Here is a 22,603-nt window from a genome sequence, read left to right as displayed (position 1 = left end):
AGAATCACTGGGATATTTTGTATATAATCATGTTTTACAGGTACTGGTTGTATTTTTTGCTAACGAGGCACATACTTTGCGAATTATATTTATTATGTATAAAGTTTTAAAATAAAAATTTCATCGAAAATATTTACTATTGGCCTCAAACCATAAAAGTTATTAGCAGCTGTTTACAATTCACATTTTTTATTTTAATAAATTATGTACATACATACAAAAGCCATTTTAGGCTAGTATTGAAACATTCGTAGAGTTTCTGTTCTCAAATGTTTGTTTTAAATACGGATTTTCATGCACCTTCGACTCAAATTCGATTAAAAATATCATCTTATAGTCTTAAATTCGTAATCGTGTCAAATGAGAATAAAAATGATTTGCTCTTGTTGGACAATAATTACATATTTTGTATCCATTTGATAATACTACACAAAGGGCAATGTCAGAACAAAAATAAAAACTAACATTAATTTTTAGATCCTAATTATATCGATCCAGTTCATTTCACATAAAAAAACGTATTTTCCATATTTCGCGATGATTGGGACTTAATCCATGAAAATACATGTATAAACTAAGTACTATTACGTCATTTAAATAAAAGAGATTATAGGACGAGAGACTGCATATTAAAACAAAAGTCAGCCTTTGTATTGTCTGTCTATTCAATTAAAAGTCAGCATTAACCGTAAAATTACTTTCGATTTTGTCTTGCATGACCCCCCACTTTTGATATTCTCCAACTTTCTTTTCAAAAAAATTAGTTTTACCTTCTAGGGAAATGTGCTCCATGAAGTCGAATGGATTCTTAGACATGTAAATCTGAAAATTGAGAAATACATTGGTAAATATTATTGCTACGTAAGATGACGATTTTACGCACCTTTTCACAACCCAGTTCAATGAGTAATCTATCTGCAACAAATTCAATGTACTGACACATGAGTTTACAATTCATGCCGATCATTTCAACTGGTAAAGCGTCCGTCAAAAATTCTTGTTCAATTTCAACAGCATCTTTAATGATTGACACGATTCGTTTAGTAGACGGTTTCTGTACAATATGTTTAAACAATAAACATGCAAAATCACAATGTAATCCCTAGAAGAAAATTAAAATCTTGAATATTTTCTGCGCGCATGTAGTCAAATAGGGCATATGTTTATATGAATGTATATACGAACCTCATCTCTAGAAATAAGTTCATTACTAAACGTTAGTCCTGGCATAAGACCTCGTTTCTTTAACCAAAAAATAGCGGCAAAACTGCCACTGAAAAAGATACCTTCCACCGCAGCAAATGCAACTACGCGTTCAGGAAAAGTGGCGGTTTCGTGGTTTATCCAATTTAGCGCCCAATTAGCTTTCTTTGCAACGCATGGTAAATTTTCAATCGCGTTGAATAAAAAGTCTCTGCAAATATACGATAATAACATAATTAAAACTTTACCGATATTTATTTATTTAAAAAATATGTGTTTTCTCGGGAGCAAATCACATATTTAATTTACTATTTACCTTTCTTTTATGTCCAAAATATAAGTATCGATCAACAAAGAATACATTTCTGAATGCACATTTTCCATGGCAACTTGAAAACCATAGAAGCAACGTGCCTCTGTTACTTGCACCTCCTGACTAAATCGTTCAACAAGATTCTCGTTGACAATGCCATCGGAGGCTGCAAAAAATGCCAACACGTGAGATATAAAATGCCTCTCGTTGTTATTTAAACTATTCCAATCTGCAACATCCTGCAAAATGTACAAGCATTATAATCAATTATTATCTTAGAATACTTAAAAATGCAGAAATTATACCTTCGAGAGATCAACTTCTTCTACAGTCCAAAAGGAGGCTTCAGCTTTTTTGTACATTTGCCAAATATCAGGCCACTGTATGGGGAAGACCACGAATCTTCGAGGGTTATTCTTAAGCAACGGTTCCAATTCCACATTAAAATCATTTTCGTTCATTTGTACTTTCCTTACAGCTTTGGTTTTAGCCTCCTGATAAAACGAACAAATGTTACTTGAATCCTTTTTATGACAAATACAATCTCTTTAACGATATAATAGAATTACACGATTGTTTTATATTCGTACAGTGTCATACAGGTATATAAAAAGAACGGCTTACCACACTTTTAGCGCCATTTACATCAGAAATATTCAGCAAAGCACATAATTTGCTAGGTGATAACTAAAACAAAGAAATTAATTAGCTGATAATATCAAAATTGTTTTGCGATATATTGTGATTATTTTGTGGTATGTGATATAACTCTTATGTCTTTGCACCAAAGAAAACTAACTTATTTGTTAAGTTCCAATTGAATTTAGTACCTTACTCGCGAAAGGTAGATAGATTATTCTTAACTAACTACATTGTGCAATTGCGTGCAACAATTGGTAATTTATCATGAAGAACTATCAGTAAATAGGGGAACTATAATACTAAGTTGTAACATTACATTAGATCATGATTACCTTACAATTAAGAGATATTTTTCACATAAATAAGAAATTGTATACAGTATTATTGATACTGTACATGTCAAGGAGTAGATTTTACTTCTTTTTACATATACCTATCTAAAGTTAACCTTTTACATACCATGCCACATATATTTCATTAAAAGCAATACTTCCCTAGTTTCTTCAATCCACACAGAAAAACCTTTAATACCATTTATGAACATAATTCTTTCGTAAAATTCACAAATTTTTCGACACTTGAATTACATCGAGCACATGTTAAACGGATACTCATTCGTCCGCTACTTATAAATTAAAAACATTATTACTAAATCTTAATTCTTGCTATTATTTATAGCAAAATAATTTCTTTCTTTCAGAAGATCGTATTTTATGTCAAATTTGTACAAACAACGTTTCAAGTATTACAAAAAAAAAAATAAAATAAATAAAATTGAAATTATAAAAGATTTAATAATACGTTTTTATCATAAGCACGGATACGAGAAAAATGACATTCAATGTTGTAATCTAAAATTACTTAATGTTTACAAAATCTATGAAAGTATCTGTAAAATAGATTAGTTTCGTTGATCGATATGTACTTGGTTTATTCAAAAATATAAGAATGTGCGATGTGTCATTTGGAATCAAAGTTACACGCTATCTGAAGAATCGACCAAGGATATAAGGATGAAAAATCGTCTGAAATTGATAAACTCACTTTTTTCTTTGGAGAAATGTCCTTAAGACATTTACGAATATTTTCCTTCGTAGCAATTTGAAGTGGCATTGTAAACGTTAATACTTGTCACAGAAAAGGCGAACTAAGAACAACTTTTGCGAGGACGCAACGAACAAGATACTGTGTTCGTCGTGCAACTCTTCAACGTTAAAACTGTATTATCGTAAGTGCTCCTATTGGTGCTGATCCGTTCTGTTTCGCGCTAAATTGCCATCGACCAATCAGCTGAGCATCATTTACCGCCAAAACACATTAACCCGGATAATACCGAAATAATCATATTTTTATGAACGATACCCATTCGAAAATCCATTAAAATAATTTTATTCAAACTTTTTAAAACTAGTTATATTATATAAACGTAATAAACGAATGTTTAGTTTCCCGCGTATTTTATAGGATTGCGCATGACGCAGAGAGAATTATAAGTTACATACTACGAGTCACAGGCGAACACGATTTGATTCAAATAATAGTTATGTCTATTCGATCGATGAACTTCCTGCTAGATCATTATGAAACATTTCGTTTCATAATTCAAATTATAATTAGGCGTAATTCTTATCTGAATAAAAATTGGAACGATGAGTGAAAGATAATCAACTTTTTATCTGTTCCTTGTCAAATAAAACTGATAATTTCGTTGATAACCTTTGATGAAAAGTATATCGCGAAAATTCTTTTATGTAAAAGTCGTTTGCATAATGAGCAATTTTATTCCCGAAAATGTTTCTAATCGAACGTATGGTAAACATTTTTAGGTTTATTTAAACGAGCCTTTATGATTGCGTTCACTCGTTTAAATTTAATAGTGCATGCTTATTATATTTTCATCTATTAAAATGAATTTACACGTGTTAATATAAGTATTAAAATTAATTCCAAAGTAGAGATTTATAATGTATAATAGTTTATGAAATAATATTTCAACCTAAACAATTGTAAACTACATTAATGTTACATTGATATTATTTTGTACATTCAACAATAATGTATCGTAATTATAAAAAATTAATTTACTATTGAAATTAATATGTAGAACGACGATACAAGATATAATATTTTTGACAACAATAAAATGTCAAATTTAAAAGAGCGCCATTTTATGTTATCGCGACAGATTTGGTTAATTGTATGCCTTTATGAAACTCGCTAATTCAAATATCAGCTTCTTTTAGTTCATATTCGCACGCGTAAATTATTCTTCTCAGGAAAATGTTTACCATGAAAGAGTAAATTTTCACAAATTACGGATAGATCGTGTTCGAGAACAGTTCTGTTTTAAACGCCTTGGATTTCGAGGTTAGTATCAAAGACTTAGTGTTTTGTCCCATTTGTTTGTAATAATGAAATCACATCGAAGTTAAACGAAAAGCAATATTATATACGAATCATAGATAAAGTCTTATAAAAGGGTTTAATTATTTGTTTATATCGTAATACATTTAACTGTTGCATTACAATGTAAACAAACGCCAGAATCTCTTAGTTATAATTTTGTATTACATTTTAACATCACACGATTGCTATGTGAATATTCAACATTGATTACTTTTAGCAGAGAAAACGTACAGCAGTATGGCTCTACATACAGTACCTCCGAAACGGAAAGAAATTTACAAATACGAGGCACCATGGCCTTTGTATAGTATGAATTGGTCTGTCCGTCCTGATAAACGATTTCGTTTGGCCCTTGGCAGTTTTGTGGAGGAATACAACAATAAAGTACAAATAGTTTCGCTCGACGAAGAGACCTCTGAATTTAGTGCCAAAAGTACTTTTGATCACCCTTATCCGACGACAAAGATTATGTGGATACCGGACAGTAAAGGTATTATTTTTTGGTGAGATGTCTCTATATTCTTTTGCTACATTATTTATTTGTAGTTATTCTTTTGTTTCCATAGCCAAAGTTAAGGACATAAATTAGGAAATTATGGAGCATCCCCTCTATTCCTCCAATTTAACATAATTAGATCATTGTCTTTTCGGATCGTCGTGAAAATTTATTTAGAATAAAAACGCACGAATTTTCCGTTCGACATGACAAAACAATCGAAAGATCAAATTACTTTTTACGATTCTAAATTAACCCGCGCTTTGTATTTCTTTCTAGGATTGTTTCCTGACCTCTTAGCTACGTCCGGGGATTATTTACGAGTCTGGCGGGCAGCTGAACCGGAGATTCGGTTAGAATGCGTTTTAAACAATAACAAGAATTCAGACTTTTGCGCCCCCTTAACATCTTTTGATTGGAACGAAGTGGATCCGAATTTAATCGGCACTTCTAGCATAGACACAACGTGTACTATCTGGGGACTAGAAACGGGACAAGTTTTGGGTAGGGTTAACATGGTCACCGGACACGTGAAAACGCAGTTAATTGCTCACGACAAAGAAGTATATGATATAGCGTTTAGTCGCGCTGGCGGTGGTCGCGACGTGTTTGCATCCGTTGGCGCAGACGGTTCCGTTAGGATGTTCGATTTACGGCACTTGGAACACTCAACAATAATTTACGAAGATCCACAGCACACGCCGTTGCTGAGACTCGCGTGGAACAAACAAGATCCTAATTATCTTGCGACGGTAGCGATGGATGCTTGCGAAGTGATAATTTTAGATGTTCGGGTACCGTGTACGCCGGTCGCTAGGTTAAATAACCACAGGTACATTATACGTTTATTTTTTGATCTTTTTTTTTCTCTACGCACCTGGTCTAATGGAGCACACCCTCTGTCGTATATGAAGGTTATCTTTCAATTTTTGTGTCGTTTTTTTAGAGCAAGCGTTAACGGCATAGCCTGGGCGCCACATTCATCTTGTCACATTTGTACAGCGGGAGATGATCATCAAGCGTTAATTTGGGATATACAACAAATGCCAAGAGCCATTGAAGATCCAATCCTCGCTTACACGGCTGCAGAAGGAGAAGTGAATCAAATTCAGTGGGGCGCTACACAACCTGACTGGATCGCGATCTGTTACAATAAAGCCGCAGAAATCCTTAGAGTATAAAAAAAGTATTTTCTATTAGGTTTTTATCTTTTCAGATGTAACAAAGTTTCTTTGCAAATTGTTACTTAAAAGTCATGGGATCATACCGTTTCGTTTCAATACTTGTATGGAATTATGCTTCTGCCCGTACTATTTTATCACTTTTTTGTACCTGTAAAATAAGCATGTACAAATACTGGTTATTTTTAAAAATATCGAAGTAATTCGATAATGGGTATACCTGAAAAATACGAAATCTATTACGATAATAGTGCACGCGTATCTTGTAATGGAAAACTTATGCAGAATTAACGAAACGTTTCATCAATTTTAATGATTTCATGTACATTTTTTTTTCTTTTTTTAAATAAGGTTGGATCGATCTGAAAATATCGAGTATATGTACATGTTAACTTAACAATAATGCAATGTGTTATCATTGTGTCACTGATATTTATGTATGTATTTAACGTCCTCAGGATTATCAAGCAAATGTACACATGATCGAGTGAAATGATTCAAATATAAAATAAGCTCATTGTACGGTAGTTAAAAATTAAATAATAGTATAAAATTTGTATAAGATCGCGTACATCTTCAATAATCGATAGATGAATATCATTGCATTCTGAAGATACACGATATATAGAGACTGACGCGTCACATGTATATTTATAATAATGTAAATGATCGTGATCGATGTATTTTATTTTGTAGCTATACATCTCGCAATGTATTTGAGTAAATTTAAGAAATGATAAATTTATCTGCTTTTTAAAGGGATCTTAAAATGCCCTTATAAAATTCGAATAAGCATTTTTTATAAACTGTAACAAAACGAAATACATCGATTACGTTATACCATTGTATATATGTTTATATTTACATATTTACTTGATTTTGTAGAAAATAATAGAATATAATAATAGGTTTTCCATACTCTCCAAAACTTATTCAAAATATATAACGAAAAATTATTATTATTATATTGTAGTACGTGTGTGTATTCATAATATAATAAGAGAGAAGGGAAACATTAAACTCTTTTATTACAATGACAAAAGTTATAGTGGTAGTATTGGTGATACTAGAATTAGTAACGAAACAACTTATGTGATAATATGATTACATACTTACGAGTTTTCAAAATCCTTAAGATGTAAGATTATGTCATGAAATTGTAATTAAAAGTAGTTTTTTTATACGTAAATTATTTAAATTAAATACGAAGGAAGTTGAAAATGCACTAATAATACATACATTCATTAAGAATCATATCTTCCATAGTCAGCATAATATGATAGGATTCATAATTGATATACACATCAGATGTTTAAAAAAAAAGCAGAATTTATATTGCTGTCCGATGTACCTTATAATTTACAGTTATGTAATGAGCGAGATGCATTATTTACAATAATGAAATGCGAGTACACGAGTCGGAATATTAGCCAATTAAAACATTAATTCTTTTTTATTAATCTCGTGTTTGTTTTTTTAATAAAATATCTGACGACTTCACACAGCTGTAAGATCATACTATTATGTATTACCGCTACTTTAATAAATATGATTAACTCTGATACAGAGTATGGTGTTTATTACCTACCAGTACAGTCAGTGATTTCGCATTCTTATTTTTTCGAATGTTCCAAATTTATCAATTATACGATTTACTATCAATAAATATTTACATGTCGCTATGTCAAATATATTTCTTAAATATTGTTAATAGTAATTTACAATAAACTTTGGCAAGAATTAGTGTTTCGAACCTAGTATAATCTAAATCACATTTCACTGATTTAAAAATCATTCGTTCCTCAGACAAAATTATCATTTTTCTTTGTCTATTTTTTTTTTTTTTAATTTTGTCCAAACGTATGCGCGCAATCCACGAATAACTACATACATTGCACGCTCACCCACGCGCACACACATTTAAAAAAAAACAGAAGAAATACAAGGAGAAAGTATGTTTAACAATAAAATATCAATGATGAATCGTATATAGGTCGCTAAACGGATCGACGTAAAAAATAAAATTTACGTTCTTCGAACTTTTATTATAATTAATGCATCGCGGTAATAATAAATTAAGAAGTCATTTTAAATTTTCACTAACGAAAACATGGTTAAATTATTATCTCGAATACTCGTTCTACACCGTAGATCGAGCTTCAGTTTCTATCCGCCTCTGTCCAATTTGCTAACGTAATTTTTTTAGTTTGTCGTCTTTTCTTTTTCGAAAGAATATACGCGTCAGATACTTTCGTTAAAAAATTCCTGACGCTCGGCGATAGCTACAATCATAGGAGTATTCTTCCCGCACTTGGAATCAAACACTAAACATTGATCAGTGTTATCCCAATAAGTTATCGTTCAAATAGTGCTTACTATTTCGAGAATTTTGAATACGCGTGTTCAACGAAATCCACGGAAATTCTTATGCTTTTACAGAACGCATAATTTGTTGGCTATGTAATGTAGATGCAAGACCGTGCATCCCATGGTCAGCATGTTTCCCATCGCGATGTAGACATGCACGCGACGAAATGCATTGTGCATTTTTAAGTAATGCGGACAGTGCTTCAACGGGCCGGGATTGTGACGACCAATTTCATTCCCGACTCCAGCGGCACGTTCCAAAACATTCTTTTGCAGTATCAATCGTAGAAGCGGCGGTGTCAAATACAGTCGTATCAATAACTCTAAAAAGAAAGCACTGGCCATCGCGCATACCTGAAAATACATATAATTCTTAATTAAACATAAAAGTAGAACTAACTCATACACGATGTTCAAAATGTTGCAATTGCAGAACTGTTAACTAATCTATTCGTTTGATAAACCCAAACATGATATGTAAGTTATAACTATTGCACTAAATACATAATATAATTCTGTTGAATACACAAGAAATGCATTTCTTATTTTACAAACCTGAATGGCTATTTCAGTGTCCCAAGTATTCGCTGGATGGTGTTTGATAAAAATAAGAAGAGTGGTGAGACTGAGACACGCATTGATGGTAAAGTATCTGGGGAACAGAATGCGTTGCACTTCACCGAATATATGCCTTGGTAATGCAAAGTATAGGGAGAGACCTGCAACAAAAAATATTTAAAATAGTAAGCAAAGTAACAGTATTATAGAATGCTGTAATAGAATATCAGAAAACTCCATATAGATAAAAATTACCTGAGACAAAGGTCATCCAGATTTGGGCACCAAGATGCATCACAAAGGAGGCCAAATAAATGAAAGAGGCTGTTCTCGAATGAGGATGTCCCGCAACTTGCACTCTATCTTTGTTTGGAACAAGAGCCGATGTCACGCACAAAACCGCAGCGATCATTATCACATGAGCCGGTTGGGTCGTATAAAACAAAATTCTGATAACATTTCACATTAGCATTATGGCTTTCGATAAGAAAACTTCAATGAAAGAAAAAGGTATTATTATCGGTCACCCCTGGGAACAATTTTAATGAGGGACTTTAGAGGCCAAATTAAGACGAAAATCAAGAATACCAATTTGTTGATGGAGGCTTCGTTAAAAAGTTATTAACAATTAAATTCAAAAATTTCAAATCGTACTGAAAAAATTATTTTCGGTTGCGGGGGTCAATTACAATCATTTTTGGTGAATAGACATACCCTCGAAATCCTACCCACTTACGAGAAAAAAATTCGAGTAGGTTTGAAATTTTTCGACAAAATTAAAAAGTTCCAAATCATACTAAAAAAATTATATTTAATTAGAGGGGTCAAATACAAGCATTTTTGGTGAGTAGACATACTCCCGAAATCCTACCCACTTTCTAGAAAAAAATTCGAGAAGGTCTGAAATTTTTCGAAGGAAAAAAAAAATTTCAAATCGTTCTGGAAAAATTATTTTCGGTTGCGGGGGTCAATTACGATCATTTTTGGTGAATAGACATACCCCCGAAATCCTGCGCGTTTTCGAGAAAAAAATTCTGTTCGAGCGGAATTTTAAACGTTAATAACTTTTTAACAAAGCCTCCATCAACAAATTGGTATTCTTGATTTTCGTCTTATTTTGGCCTCTAGAATCTCCCAATAAAATTTTTCCCAGGGGTGACTAAACACCCTGTATGGTTTTAAATAAATTTCAAGACGATCTGCGTTAAATTATTTAAATTGCAAAAATAAATTTCGTCGGGCATCGTTCGATCGATCCCATCATTCTCGAGCTAACGACCAATAATTTTCCGTATCAGAATGACCGTTAGTATCATTACTATTCTCAACAGAGTCCCATTTCCATCGATTCGAACAGTTTCAGATATTCGTAATTACGATTGAAACAACGAACGTCTTGCAAAGCAGCTTGGTTAATTTATTTGCATTCGTAAATGTTTTCTTTGCTCGTGTTAAACGGTAAAAAGAAATTCGTAATGATTCTTGTCGATTGAATCGAACATTGTTCGAATATACGCGCTAACGTCATCGATATACTTCAGACGACTCGCGTGACCGCGTCTGATTATCAAATCCGGTTCTCCATTAACTTAAACTTGCACGAGACTCGCGCGACATCGTCATTTCGGGCGTTAAACGATCAGCTACGTCACGCTACGAACCAATAACAGTCTCCTTACGCAAATTAGGACAATTTTAAGCGATCTTAACTTTATACGAGTGTAAAATATTGAATATTCAAGCATTTGTACATCATAAATTCGAAACTGTTTCAGAACCTATGTAATACGAGCGCTAAAACAAGAATTTAAAACTTAAACCGACATGGTTCGAATTTTAGGTACTTCGCAACAGTTAGAATTTTATTTGTTCGTTACGAAATATTTAATTCTACAATTGATATCTTATTTATGTTTTATTCGTTACTAAACATTTTCATCGAGATAAGTCTATCTTCCCAGAATATAACGTTGGATCAACAACGATCGGTGAGGCCACGCCCACCATTTTGAAAGACGCTGGCGTAAGAATGAAATCAGATCGACAATTCTTGTGTGTTCTTTCTTAGAGAAACACGCTCGGACATGCGAGTTTGCTAACTCTGCTCGTTTACCGAGATAATGTCATCGCTAGTAAGAGGACACGCGTTTATCGTGTCGCAACACCATGCGAAATAAAAAATTTAGAATATATGGATCGAGAGATAAAAAATGGATTTCGTACGCGAAGCCGCGACGCGACGGACGATACGAACAATATCTTAATATACAGGGTGTCCCGCGTAACAATTTCCACGATTTTTCAAGTACTTGCGATAATCTGGCAAAAAAATATTTTAGACAAAAGCTGATCAATTTTCGATTGGCTATACATTTCAACAAAAAAAAGTTCGAATTTTTTTTTTATTATTGTCGGGGCCACCTTCATTTTTTAAAATGGCACTTTGTATTTTTGACTTAACTATATTGTAACCTGTATCAAGACGAATTCAACGACCTAGTATATCATGACCTTCCGTTGACCTTGAAGGCAAAGAAATGAAAATTTCCTTTAATTCAGGAACCTTGACTAAATTAACACAAACGATTTCGCGAAAAAGTCACGTCAAATGTTATAATTGAAGTTCATGATCTTGTAGGCAGAATTTCGCTCCACGTAGTAAGTTTGCATTGGTTGCCCTTACGAAGGCGCTGTGATTGGACAGTGTTTTTCGTAAATAATTCAAAAACGAAGCCTCGTCCGACATTTTTGCAAAGGAAATTGTTGTTCAGAATCGTCTCAGCCACCCCACATTTCCGACTCTTATGCTATTTACGGGACACCCTGTATAGAGACTTGTATGATACAAATAAGGACAATTATACAGTAATTATTTTCTGTAATTTAAAGATACCTCCTTATATATACTAAAAAATATTCATTTTTACTTTTAGAGCCGTTACACGAGAATCCATCTTTAAAGGATCGAAAACGTCAATAGACAAATGTTTGTCCGACAGAAAACTGTGTCAATCATTGTTAGAACGGTTTGCGTAAACTTGGAAAACATTTGCTCGGTGGTGCAAATACGGGAGCATTAAGTATAATATTTACCGGGAGACTGCCATATCGTTGTAATCAATTCGCACGTAGCCGGTGTACTGGTTGCATCACGTCTCCGTTCGTTACGAAAGTTTCGCATGTGCGCGTACGTAGATCACCGGTATCTTTCAAAATGGCAAACTTACGCTCGAAATGCTTTAAATTCGATCGAGTCCAGCACCCTCGAAAATCAACCTACTCGATGGAATCTAATCAACGACATATGTATACTACAGCTAATATTTCAAATCATCAATTTGTTATTGTGTATTTCTTCGAACGACTCCAATGACTGTAACATTTTTTGTGATGCACACCACCCAAGTATTGTAAAAAAATAGGAAAAAATTCAAAAGGTGGAAAAAAATCATAACTTTCTGATAAATTCCATATAAACGATCTATTTAAATGTAGACTTTGAGACGATTTGGAAATAAGTTCTTCGATTGTACACGCACGCTTTATTTTTATCATTTATCAGATATCATATTCTGAAAACCGAAAGAGAACAACTTGCAAAGATGACGCGTAAACGTTTGAAAATTGTAATTCCAGATTTGCGTCGGATCGCTAAAGAGTCTGCAAACCTGACCCAATTGAAGATAAAAATTAATCTATGCCCACAATGATGTTTTAAAATCTATGCACTGAATTTGATCTTTGAAATTGAAATAATAAGAATTGTAGGAATTTTTATTGTTTCGTATTATTATGCAATAAATTTTTTAATATCCAAAACGGATTTTAATTACTTATTTGTGCGAGTACATACCAAAAAAATCTTTATGGAATGTAAATTAAAATAAATAATAAGTCATTCTTGAGGATAATCCCTCCTCTCTCCCCCCTCCCGCCCTCAGAAGCCACATAATTCTAATTGCTGCTTTAAATGAACTCGTAATTGAACCCGAAAGACCGTTGGCTTTCCTGACATCCTCTTTCTATCTGTACACGATAATTTTTTAGTCAGGTGCAAGGCATATTAAATTACAGAAGAAAAGGGGTCACACGATTTGTACCAGCGACAGTAATATTCGTGGAAAGTTGCGTCTCGTACGAAGCAAAAAGTATTGTCTATAATTATGTGGACACGCGTAGTTTAACGTTTGCGTGTGAACAGGTTGCACATTGCAGGTTGGGTCGGAGGCTTTCTTGGTCGGTGTACATTACGTCTAGCACCGTTTGGTGGTTGTCTTTGAGGATGCTGTGGCATTTCGTCACGATTGTAAATAATACTGGTTTATAAATTATTTAACATTCCTTTTTTAAACAACGGAAGATATCTTTAGTTCTGTGGCGTCGTCTCCCATGCTCGCCACCAGAGGGGTCGCGTTCTCACAAGCGCTCGACCGACCCCTCAGGTGCTATATATACATTCCTCGAACGACATATCCTAATCGTCTAAGGCAGGGCCTGCTAGAAAGTTTTACTGACGACAAATCAAGAGCTAGCAGGCCCGGACGAAATGCCCCCCCCCCTTTTTTCCTTTTCCTACGAATTTTCCGAGTTTCTACCCGCAGCAAAGTCAGCGCCACAATTCTTATTCCTTCGATAAATTCGGTAGCCGAAGATTTCAGCCAATTACTACTTCTTCAACAAATATTCTCTTCTCAAGATCCAACACTGCTATGGACACCTCTTCAGGATTTATGAATGGACTATAACTCTACCACAATTTGCATAAACGACACTTGTTATGGCCCATCAAAAAGCTCTCTAGAATGCTCACAATAGGATTTAACATTCGTTCTTCAAACACAATCATCATGTACAGGGTGGCCTAAAAAAAAATAGCCCGTTACCTAATTAATAAAATTATATATCATAAAAAGAAATATAGTAAATGAAAATAGAAATAATCTAGAGGAACTTGTACGAATTAGACAACGTTTTGTTCCGACGTATCACGTGTATCGTATACCCTGTACAGCGAGCAAACATTTTTCGATGGATTTTTCCTCGCGCGGAAGAGGTTCTTGACCTAACATCTCTCACGCGCTATACATATGTATACCACACAATTTCGGAGAACTTCAGAACAGGATCGCGTAAATACTCTGAACAGAGAACGTGGAAACTATTACAATATAGTATATGCACAGACACGTATTTCGACGAGTAAAGGGTCAGCGATCTGCTATTTAAAATGAGAACGTATTTGAAACGTGCCCAGGTTTGTTATTCCTTTATAAAATTTCTATCCATACCTGAAATAAAATTTTCGTTCATTTAATTTGTATTTTACGTAAAAAGTACGCAGTGATAGTACCTGGATATTCATGAAATGTTAAATACAGACATTTCTGTAGGAAAATCAATTTAGAATATTTCGTTACTTCGCAACAGCTTCTTTATCTCGCACAGTTGGAACGAGTTCATTGAGGGCTTCGCTCGAACCAAGGAAGCATGCAATTGATTCAGCCTTGTCGATCTATTTTACGAAGCATATATCATACAATAAAATCGTGAAAATTAAGATACACCAAAAAGAAGTTTTAATGGGAGATTCTAGAGGCCAAAATAAGACGAGAATCAAGAATACCAATTTGTTGATGGTGGCTTTGTTAAAAAGTTATTAACGTTTAAAGTTCCGCCCATACTGAATTTTTTTCTCGAAAATGCGCAGAATTTCGGGGGTATGTATAATGACCAAAAATGATTGTAATTGATCCCTGCAACCGAAAATAATTTTTCCAGAACGATTTGAAATCTTTTTTTTCCGTCGAAAAATGTCATACCTTCTCGAATTTTTTTCTCGAAAATGCGCAGAATTTCGGGGGTATATATAATGACCAAAAATGATTGTAATTGATCCCTGCAACCGAAAATAATTTTTCCAGAACGATTTGAAATTCTTTTTTTTCCGTCGAAAAATTTCATACCTTCTCGAATTTTTTTCTCGAAAATGCGCAGAATTTCGGGGGTATATATAATGACCAAAAATGATTGTAATTGATCCCTGCAACCGAAAATAATTTTTCCAGAACGATTTGAAATCTTTTTTTTCCGTCGAAAAATTTCATACCTTCTCGAATTTTTTTCTAGAAAGTGGGTAGGATTTCGGGGGTATGTGTAATGACCAAAAATGATTGTAATTGATCCCCGCAACCGAAAATAATTTTTCCAGAACGATTTGAAATTTTTGAATTTAATTGTTAATAACTTTTTAAGGAAGCCTCCATCAACAAATTAGTATTCTTGATATTCGTCTCATTTGGGTCTCCAGAGTCGCCCATTAAAACTTTTTCCCAGAAGTGGCCGAACACCCTGTATAAGTAAGTCAAACAAATTGAAACAGGAACGTTAACAATTGAGGCCATATAAACAAAAGCTTTCTGACAACGTTACCAGTGTTCTACTTTCAAATAAGAGGAAAAGTTCGTAAAATTTGAAGTGCGCTCACTGTACAACACGTCAATGAAACCGTTAGGCAGCACTGATAAGAACCCGTCTGCGATAACTAACGCAATCCCGGCTGTTTCGCGATGACATCAATCATTCAGGATCATTGCACGGGCAGCGTCGATTCTCTCACATCAATTATTTACTACTCTATTCGAGGTCAGGCAAATAAATTTTTTTATTCATTTATCAAGTATGGGGCGTCCGGGCCTCGAAAACGATCGAATTTATTTACGAAGCAATAAAACCTGATAAAAGTCATCACGAAGAGCCAGACTTACGTCGTAGACAAACTCGAAATTTCTCAGGGCTCGACCAAAGGCTAACATTTTTTTATGTCTTCTGTAGCAAGCAAATATCTAGGAGCGAATCAACAACGCCAAAGCAAACGTTTTCTTATTCGTTTGTAATTTCAATTAACGCTGGCTGCAAAATTATGCAAAAATTCACGCAACTTTTTCTTTTATTTCCTATATTCAAACGACTGTTCAAATTTCGGATCTAGCACGAGTAGAATATTCAAGAAAGCAAAGTTGGGTAACACACCCGCCATGTATTAGAATTCTACGACTCGAAATGAAATTTGAATAAATTCCTGCCGGCAGAATGAAAACGGAGAAGTGTCGTAACTATATCCAACTATTCTCAAGGGATTACGTTCGCGAAAGGGGCCTGAGCTTTGTCTTGGGCATACAGTCTACTATCTGGCGTTGCGAGCTAGTTTATCAAGAGGCACCAGGAAACGTGCGAGATGGCACGCACACAGCACATCGCAATTACCATTCTGAATTCAACGTTGATCAAACTACGACATTGTTTTGCATATGTATTCAGCTTGAAATCAAAAGCGTTCGGGCACACGAAATTACGGTCGAATAAACTTTCATAAATCAACGTTCCACAATATTTCAACGCTACAGTTTCGAATCAAGTTCAAATATACAACACGATTCATTCACTTCATCGTCTCTCTAAAATGTTTCGATCCTCTAGTTTTTTCCAAGATACTTTACAATGTAAAATAAACATTTCATTTCGATGCTCAACTTGTCTGTCGACCCACTTTATGCACCTTCTCAAATAAATCGTTTTGTGTTTGAAACGTTGTAGAAGATTGATTAAGAAAACAAATCTTTCTCGTATTTCTGGAGCCGATCCCAATCTGAAACGTTACAGAAGTTTGATTAAGAAAATAAATATTTCTGTGCGTCCGAAGATGACCCTAAGCTGGTGTCGATCCGAACCAATAGCTCTCAACTTGCCTTGTTCCCCTCTTTTGTTATATTCTGGTTGGACAGATGATACACGCAAACGCGAAACAACTGCTACAAATGGCTCGTATTTCACATCAAAGGCATTAGGCAGAAAGGATAAACGACTTTGACGCACGTCTTGCTTTTGCTTTCAACCCTCCTGTAAAATTGAGACGCGCCTTTTGAACGAGCGCCAGCCAAATTCCCGGCCAGATGTTCGCCGAGATTACAGGCATTAAAATTCTTCGAAGACTACCTGCTATTTCTTGCGAAACGAGTGTGCCCTACGGGGAAACAAAAGAAAAAAAAGAAACAATTCGTCTCCCAGGACTCGATGAATAATTCCGGTGTCTGGAATGTCCTATTGCAAATAGCCTTGGACTTTTTACACGACACGGTTCGCAGTCGGTAGCGAGTCCCAAATACGTTCAAGTGTAAAATGATGACTACTTGTTTCTTTCTCGCTCCAACGAATCGACGCCTTTCATCGAGTTAAATGCTACTCAAAATAGAACGTCACCGACTCTATATTTTGAAAACTACGCCCACGTGGACAAGCTTTACAGAGTATTCCACGAAACTCGGCCAAGCTAGAAGATTAAAAATAACAAAAGAATAACACGTTGCGATTTATCAAAATATAATGAATTTGAATTATATACCTTGTTGTTTCCTGCGTACGAAATAAAAAAAATGCTAAGTTGAGACGATGCATGCGCGTGTGTTAGTTACATTTGGGAAGGTTAAAGTGAAATCTTTCCTAATGAAATGTTTGTCAAAATTCTACTGTTTTCATACTATGGCTGAGGTCAGTAATATGGGAGACCTTGTACATACAGACGTTCGGTGGCAATATCCTATCCATCTGCATCAAGGTTATGCAAATAACGTAAAGTTAAAGGATATACGTATACTTGGTCGATTCTTCTGTTACGTTACATTGTTATCAAGCTTACGCATCTTATGTAATTATTGCGATCTTTATTACGTTTGTTCCGCGCACGCGACAAATGTGTGTCGGTATGTCATTCCATTCGTCTTTCCTTTACACATGCGCGGAACGGCGCATTCCAAGAAGCTGTCGCGCACGTGTCTATGAACCGTCGCAACGTCAGAGACGAGCAATTATTACACGACGTGACTAATTTTAGTCTAGAGTGAATGCTCCTTAAAAGCAAAACGTGATAAATTTAACGACGCGTCTATTTATAGTAGCTCACTCTATATATTTACGCTATATTCAAATTAGAATATATGTATGTATTAACCGTGGCGTTTCGACGAGAAATGTCCGCGATAGAAAGTTGAAAGTCCGACCACGCAACCAATCGAATTTGTATACGTGTATAGGGCAAAAGACCCAATCACTGTCATTCGCGCGACTAATTCTAACCATGTTGATGTGTTTCTATTTTTCTGCAACATCACAAACGTAACCTTTCATCCTGAAGATAAAATTAAAGCAATATACAGATCGATGATTAATCGGTAATTCGCAAGTAAAAATAGATCAAAGACTAAGCTTGGATCAATAAATACCAGGATTAACGGATGGATAAGATGATTCAAGTCTTGGCCAAAGTTTATTGTATGTTTATCGAATAAACACGTCGATGAAAAAGTTATTACCCTGTTTGTCCTTCTTCTTTATTATTGTTAGTGTTAATGGGTCTGCGAAAATTATTCAATTTTATTTATCTGTCATTTGTTTATACTACGGGTTAAAATTCATTCGATGACGTAAATACGAATTGGTATTGTGCAAAGTTGCCAACTTTTGTAAATTTTTTTTTTTGCAAGTTCTGTTTCTTATTTATTTCTAAATACATACACGGAAGACTCTTTTCGTCGGATCGAATATTTTATGAAATCAATTACATCGTGTATATAACAGAGTTTCTGGCGAATAGCTGTTACCTTCCCGTGCTTATGCTATCCTCTATTACCAGTTCTATAATCTCCGGATACTGTAATTGTAAAAGGTGGCAACCCTAGTATTATGTGGTGCTAGCTGCCATTCTTATTCAAGCGTGTAGTCACGTAGCATGTTTCGTATTTTAATGTGCCTACATGTTCCGTTATTCTTTTTGTTCCTTGTCATTAATGCAATTGCAACAATATCATTTATCTAGCCTTGAATTCTTTGACACATTTACAAACATAATTCGAATCCTTCATACTGTGCTTTCAAGCATTATAAGGACTACCGATGGGTAGAATCGAACAATTTCTGATCAACAAAAACATTTTAGATTCTAATTTACGAAAGCTTTTACAAATGAAACATAACGGAAGTTGACTCATCAATGAATTCGAAATTTTTATTCGTTAATCGCGAATAAAATTTGGCCAACTTTCCTTTCAAAATTTCAATTGTCAAATTAAATACTTCGCAACGAACGAATGGATATTTCATTGTTCGATCGAATAAAATTTTACCACCTATCCTTGTACTGGATTCCTTCGAAGCAACGAAGGATATTAAGGAAATTCTTTATCCCCTTTTATATACCGTTATTTGGAAAGGTTGTAAACACAATAATAGAATCTACCTGCGCCGTTCTGTCGTACATTCCATTCTTCACTATGCGTTCGTAGTAATTTTTACCTTTACTTTCATTTATACGCATACACGGTGTTCGTTTGAAAACATTACATTTAAATATCTCGGGGGAAAAGATCGCATAATAATTTTTGCGCAATCTTCGTAATGTGTTATCAAAATGTTTTCCATTTTGTGTTAAGAGAAAACTTTCCAATTACATTTTTATCATTATCGCATTTTCAACGTTATCGATTTATGATTTTGGGTAGTACCTGCTCGCAAGAAAGATTTTAATATTCCTTGCTACTTGGTAATGCAAATTTTTCAACAAAATTTTATTTACTTTCTTACGTCATCGTGTTAGTTACACGGAATATATAAATGTGAATCGAAAGTTTATCAAATTCACGATAAAAATTTTTATGTAACGTGATTCACATCTGTGAAAAAACTGAATGCGTAGGGCAAGCTATATGATAACCGTTATCAGTCAAAAGGAGCTAGTACTAATTTTAATAGTTATCAGCGAAACAAATAGCGAAACATAGTACGATTATCTATTAAGCGATAATAGTCAATATGTTTAAATTAAACTTGGATGGTTTCGTTCTTAAATATTTGTAAATTCATTAATTTTTCTAATAAGATTATTCAAGATCTTCGCGATAAAGTATTTAATCTCATCTTGTCTAGCTTGTTAACACAGTTAGAATTATTACCTGTCAAACATTTGATGCTTAATTGATGCATATTTACAGATTTCTCAGATTAACGGCTCGATAGAAAATTTATTAAAATACTTCCTGCGAATAATATTGAATGGCTCGTCGAATAAACCATTCTCTAACGTTGTATAATCTAAATAAAATCTTTCGTCACCGACGGGTTACGTTCGCTTCGAAAACCTTAAAATAAATCATCTTGCCAACAAAAAGAGAAAAGAACGAACGATACACGCGTTGATCGACTTTTGGTTGAAAATGAAATAAATAATGATATCGTAAACTTCCTGATAGTATGAAGATCATTAAACGCAAACGATACCTTTGATCGTTTCTGTCGCATTAGTCACATTTTTATTCTTATTAATCAATGCAATACTTGTTATCTTTATACGAATTTGTCGAAAGTTAACGGAACAAGATTGAAAGGAAGAAAATGTCCGTAATCGATCATGTTTCATTCTTCGAGTCTCGATCTTCTTCGGAGACAATCGGCGGGTTGAAAAGAAAAAAAACAAAAAGAAATGGTACTCACTTGAAGAATTTCGTTTGCCGTATCGTCTCGTAATATCTCGCTAATACTTTCAGAAGCGAGCTGTAATTGACCGTGCTGGACCTTAAAATGTCATCGGCCAGTTCTGGAATGACAACTGCTTGGGTTTTCTGCTGCTCGACGATCTCCAACTCTTTGGCTATCAGATCGTCGTGCAATTTCATGTACTTTTCTTTTGCTTTTTGTAGCTTGTTGTTCTGCTGATGTGCCACAACCGGCTCGCTGGACTCGATACCGACTAACGTACGCACACACATGGCTCTTCCTTTTAACAACCGTTTGCGAAAATTCCACGGGACGAGAAAAACGAAGTAACGTGTCGAAATGTGCCGAATTGTGTTTCACCAATTGCGGGGAGAAATGTTGGGAGAATTTCGTATGTCGTTTGAAAGACAATTTGGAAATCGCGTCACGAACGAACGCTATCGCGAACACGTACTGTCGCGCAGTGCGCTGCACTGTCGCTCTAGCCTCTTTTTATACTTCCCCACCATCGATACGCGATCGACCAATCACGGGGCCGAGCGATCGAGAGGGTTTGCCGTTCGTGAAATCCTGAATTTACGAGGGATGAGTTCGGTGATCTGTGAAGACGTTTCTTAGATTGCATGCCATAAAATTTGATCTAGGTACCTACAAATGATCAATGATTTGATCTAGGTACTCGGTAGCGTAGTTTGTATTTTGAGTTGCGTTTCGTTTTTTTTTTTTATTAGATATATATTTCGAGATCGATGTTGCTTCGTTATATGTATACGTATACTGGTGATTCACAGCAATCGATTAACGAAAAAATTAATTCCATTTATTATTATGGCAATAGTCTTTCCATCAAGGATGAAGTACTACTTTCAACATTTCATAACTAATGCGTTATACACAATTTTCTTCGGGTAATTGTAATCCCCTTTGGAGGTCGCATTAATTAAATGCGTCGAAAAAGAAACAGAAAGGGATCAGATTGATTCGATCGAACGGAAGAGAAGATAAAAAAACAATCAGATTGCATTTAAATGTGTTAGCTGTGTTTATCGATACAATCTCGATATGTCGTACTACAGACGAGGTGCAAAAATCCTTCGCTCACTATCGTATACAATTACACGATAACGTTTCTGAGACAGGTCAATGTCCTTACAATTCAACATTTGCATAATAAAGTAATATAAAAGCGATTGAAAAATTGTTTGTGTTAAAAGTAGTACTCGTACGTCGTGTTCGGATGAGAGGTATACTTGGACGGATTATATTTCTTACAAATACAATTCTTTGATTTTACACTTATCATTGTAAAATGTACGAATAACTGAAATTCAAAAAAATAAACATTTTTCGAATCGTGTCACTGGTTTGATTTGTCTAACTCTCCTGCTGGGTATGCATTCGCGGGACTAATTTGTGCTGATTTCAGAAAAGAAAGCGATGCATTATTCAAACGTAAACGTTACAGAGAAGAAGAAGAAGAGACGCGAGACAGGCAAAGAAGAAAACTAAGAAGCCTTTGCTATGCGTCGAGCATTATTCGGCAATTACAGTTTTTTACTTTGTTGATTTTAAATGGAAGGGGTACGACTGGCAGATAACATGTCGACGAAAGGTCTCCGGACAATAGATTTCCATGTCTACGCTCACAAAAATTTCACTGCAAAATTTAAGAACGAATTACAAGTATTGTAACGTCTATAATAAGGTTATCTTGATACTTCTTTGAACAAAGTACGTTACCAACTAAAATACAATAAAAGCTTACCGAAATATGTATCGGAAAAAAAATTTAGACGCCATCTGTTAGCCATTGTTCCAGGTTGGAACTGAAACGTAATAAATTGCTTATCTACAAACAAGATTTGATTGATTCGTGTTTTAATAACTCTTTGACGT

At 34.6% G+C, this 22,603-nt stretch overlaps 3 protein-coding genes across 8 annotated transcripts; 1 reads left to right on the top strand and 2 right to left on the bottom strand.

Moving 5' to 3' along the window:
- Positions 1-13: 13 nt before the first annotated feature.
- LOC122405231 (ribonucleoside-diphosphate reductase subunit M2) lies at positions 14-3,341 on the bottom strand. 5 transcript variants are annotated; one of them, XM_043409809.1, is made up of 7 exons: positions 3,203-3,341; positions 2,141-2,203; positions 1,822-2,010; positions 1,520-1,755; positions 1,186-1,414; positions 884-1,102; positions 14-822 (listed from the first exon to the last, which is right to left on the bottom strand). In XM_043409809.1, exons 1-7 carry the CDS (start codon positions 3,269-3,271, stop codon positions 670-672), a joined length of 1,158 nt encoding a protein of 385 aa, XP_043265744.1. In that variant the 5' UTR covers positions 3,272-3,341; the 3' UTR covers positions 14-669. The 5 variants fall into 5 exon arrangements, with proteins under 5 accessions (XP_043265744.1, XP_043265745.1, XP_043265746.1 ...); XM_043409810.1 differs by having other exon boundaries at positions 1,822-2,007; XM_043409811.1 differs by lacking the exon at positions 3,203-3,341 and adding an exon at positions 2,618-2,759.
- Positions 3,342-4,340: 999 nt separating this feature from the next.
- Positions 4,341-6,872, top strand: LOC122405257 (DDB1- and CUL4-associated factor 7). 2 transcript variants are annotated; one of them, XM_043409857.1, is made up of 4 exons: positions 4,341-4,525; positions 4,785-5,054; positions 5,340-5,892; positions 6,007-6,872. In XM_043409857.1, the coding sequence occupies exons 2-4, from the start codon at positions 4,802-4,804 to the stop codon at positions 6,239-6,241; spliced, it is 1,041 nt and encodes a 346-aa protein (XP_043265792.1). In that variant the 5' UTR covers positions 4,341-4,525; positions 4,785-4,801; the 3' UTR covers positions 6,242-6,872. The 2 variants fall into 2 exon arrangements, with proteins under 2 accessions (XP_043265792.1, XP_043265791.1); XM_043409856.1 differs by having other exon boundaries at positions 4,782-5,054.
- A 363-nt stretch (positions 6,873-7,235) lies between these two features.
- On the bottom strand, positions 7,236-21,160 carry LOC122405254 (transmembrane protein 205). The gene is made up of 4 exons (XM_043409846.1): positions 20,705-21,160; positions 9,422-9,615; positions 9,164-9,327; positions 7,236-8,962 (listed from the first exon to the last, which is right to left on the bottom strand). Exons 1-4 carry the CDS (start codon positions 20,977-20,979, stop codon positions 8,675-8,677), a joined length of 921 nt encoding a protein of 306 aa, XP_043265781.1. The 5' UTR covers positions 20,980-21,160; the 3' UTR covers positions 7,236-8,674.
- Between the last annotated feature and the right edge of the window lie 1,443 nt (positions 21,161-22,603).

This window comes from Colletes gigas, unplaced genomic scaffold (assembly GCF_013123115.1).
Source record: "Colletes gigas isolate AHSC1104 unplaced genomic scaffold, ASM1312311v1 Colletes_gigas_Sc00004, whole genome shotgun sequence".
Classification (NCBI taxonomy): Eukaryota; Metazoa; Arthropoda; class Insecta; order Hymenoptera; family Colletidae; genus Colletes; species Colletes gigas.
This window is presented reverse-complemented; position numbering and strand designations above follow the sequence as displayed.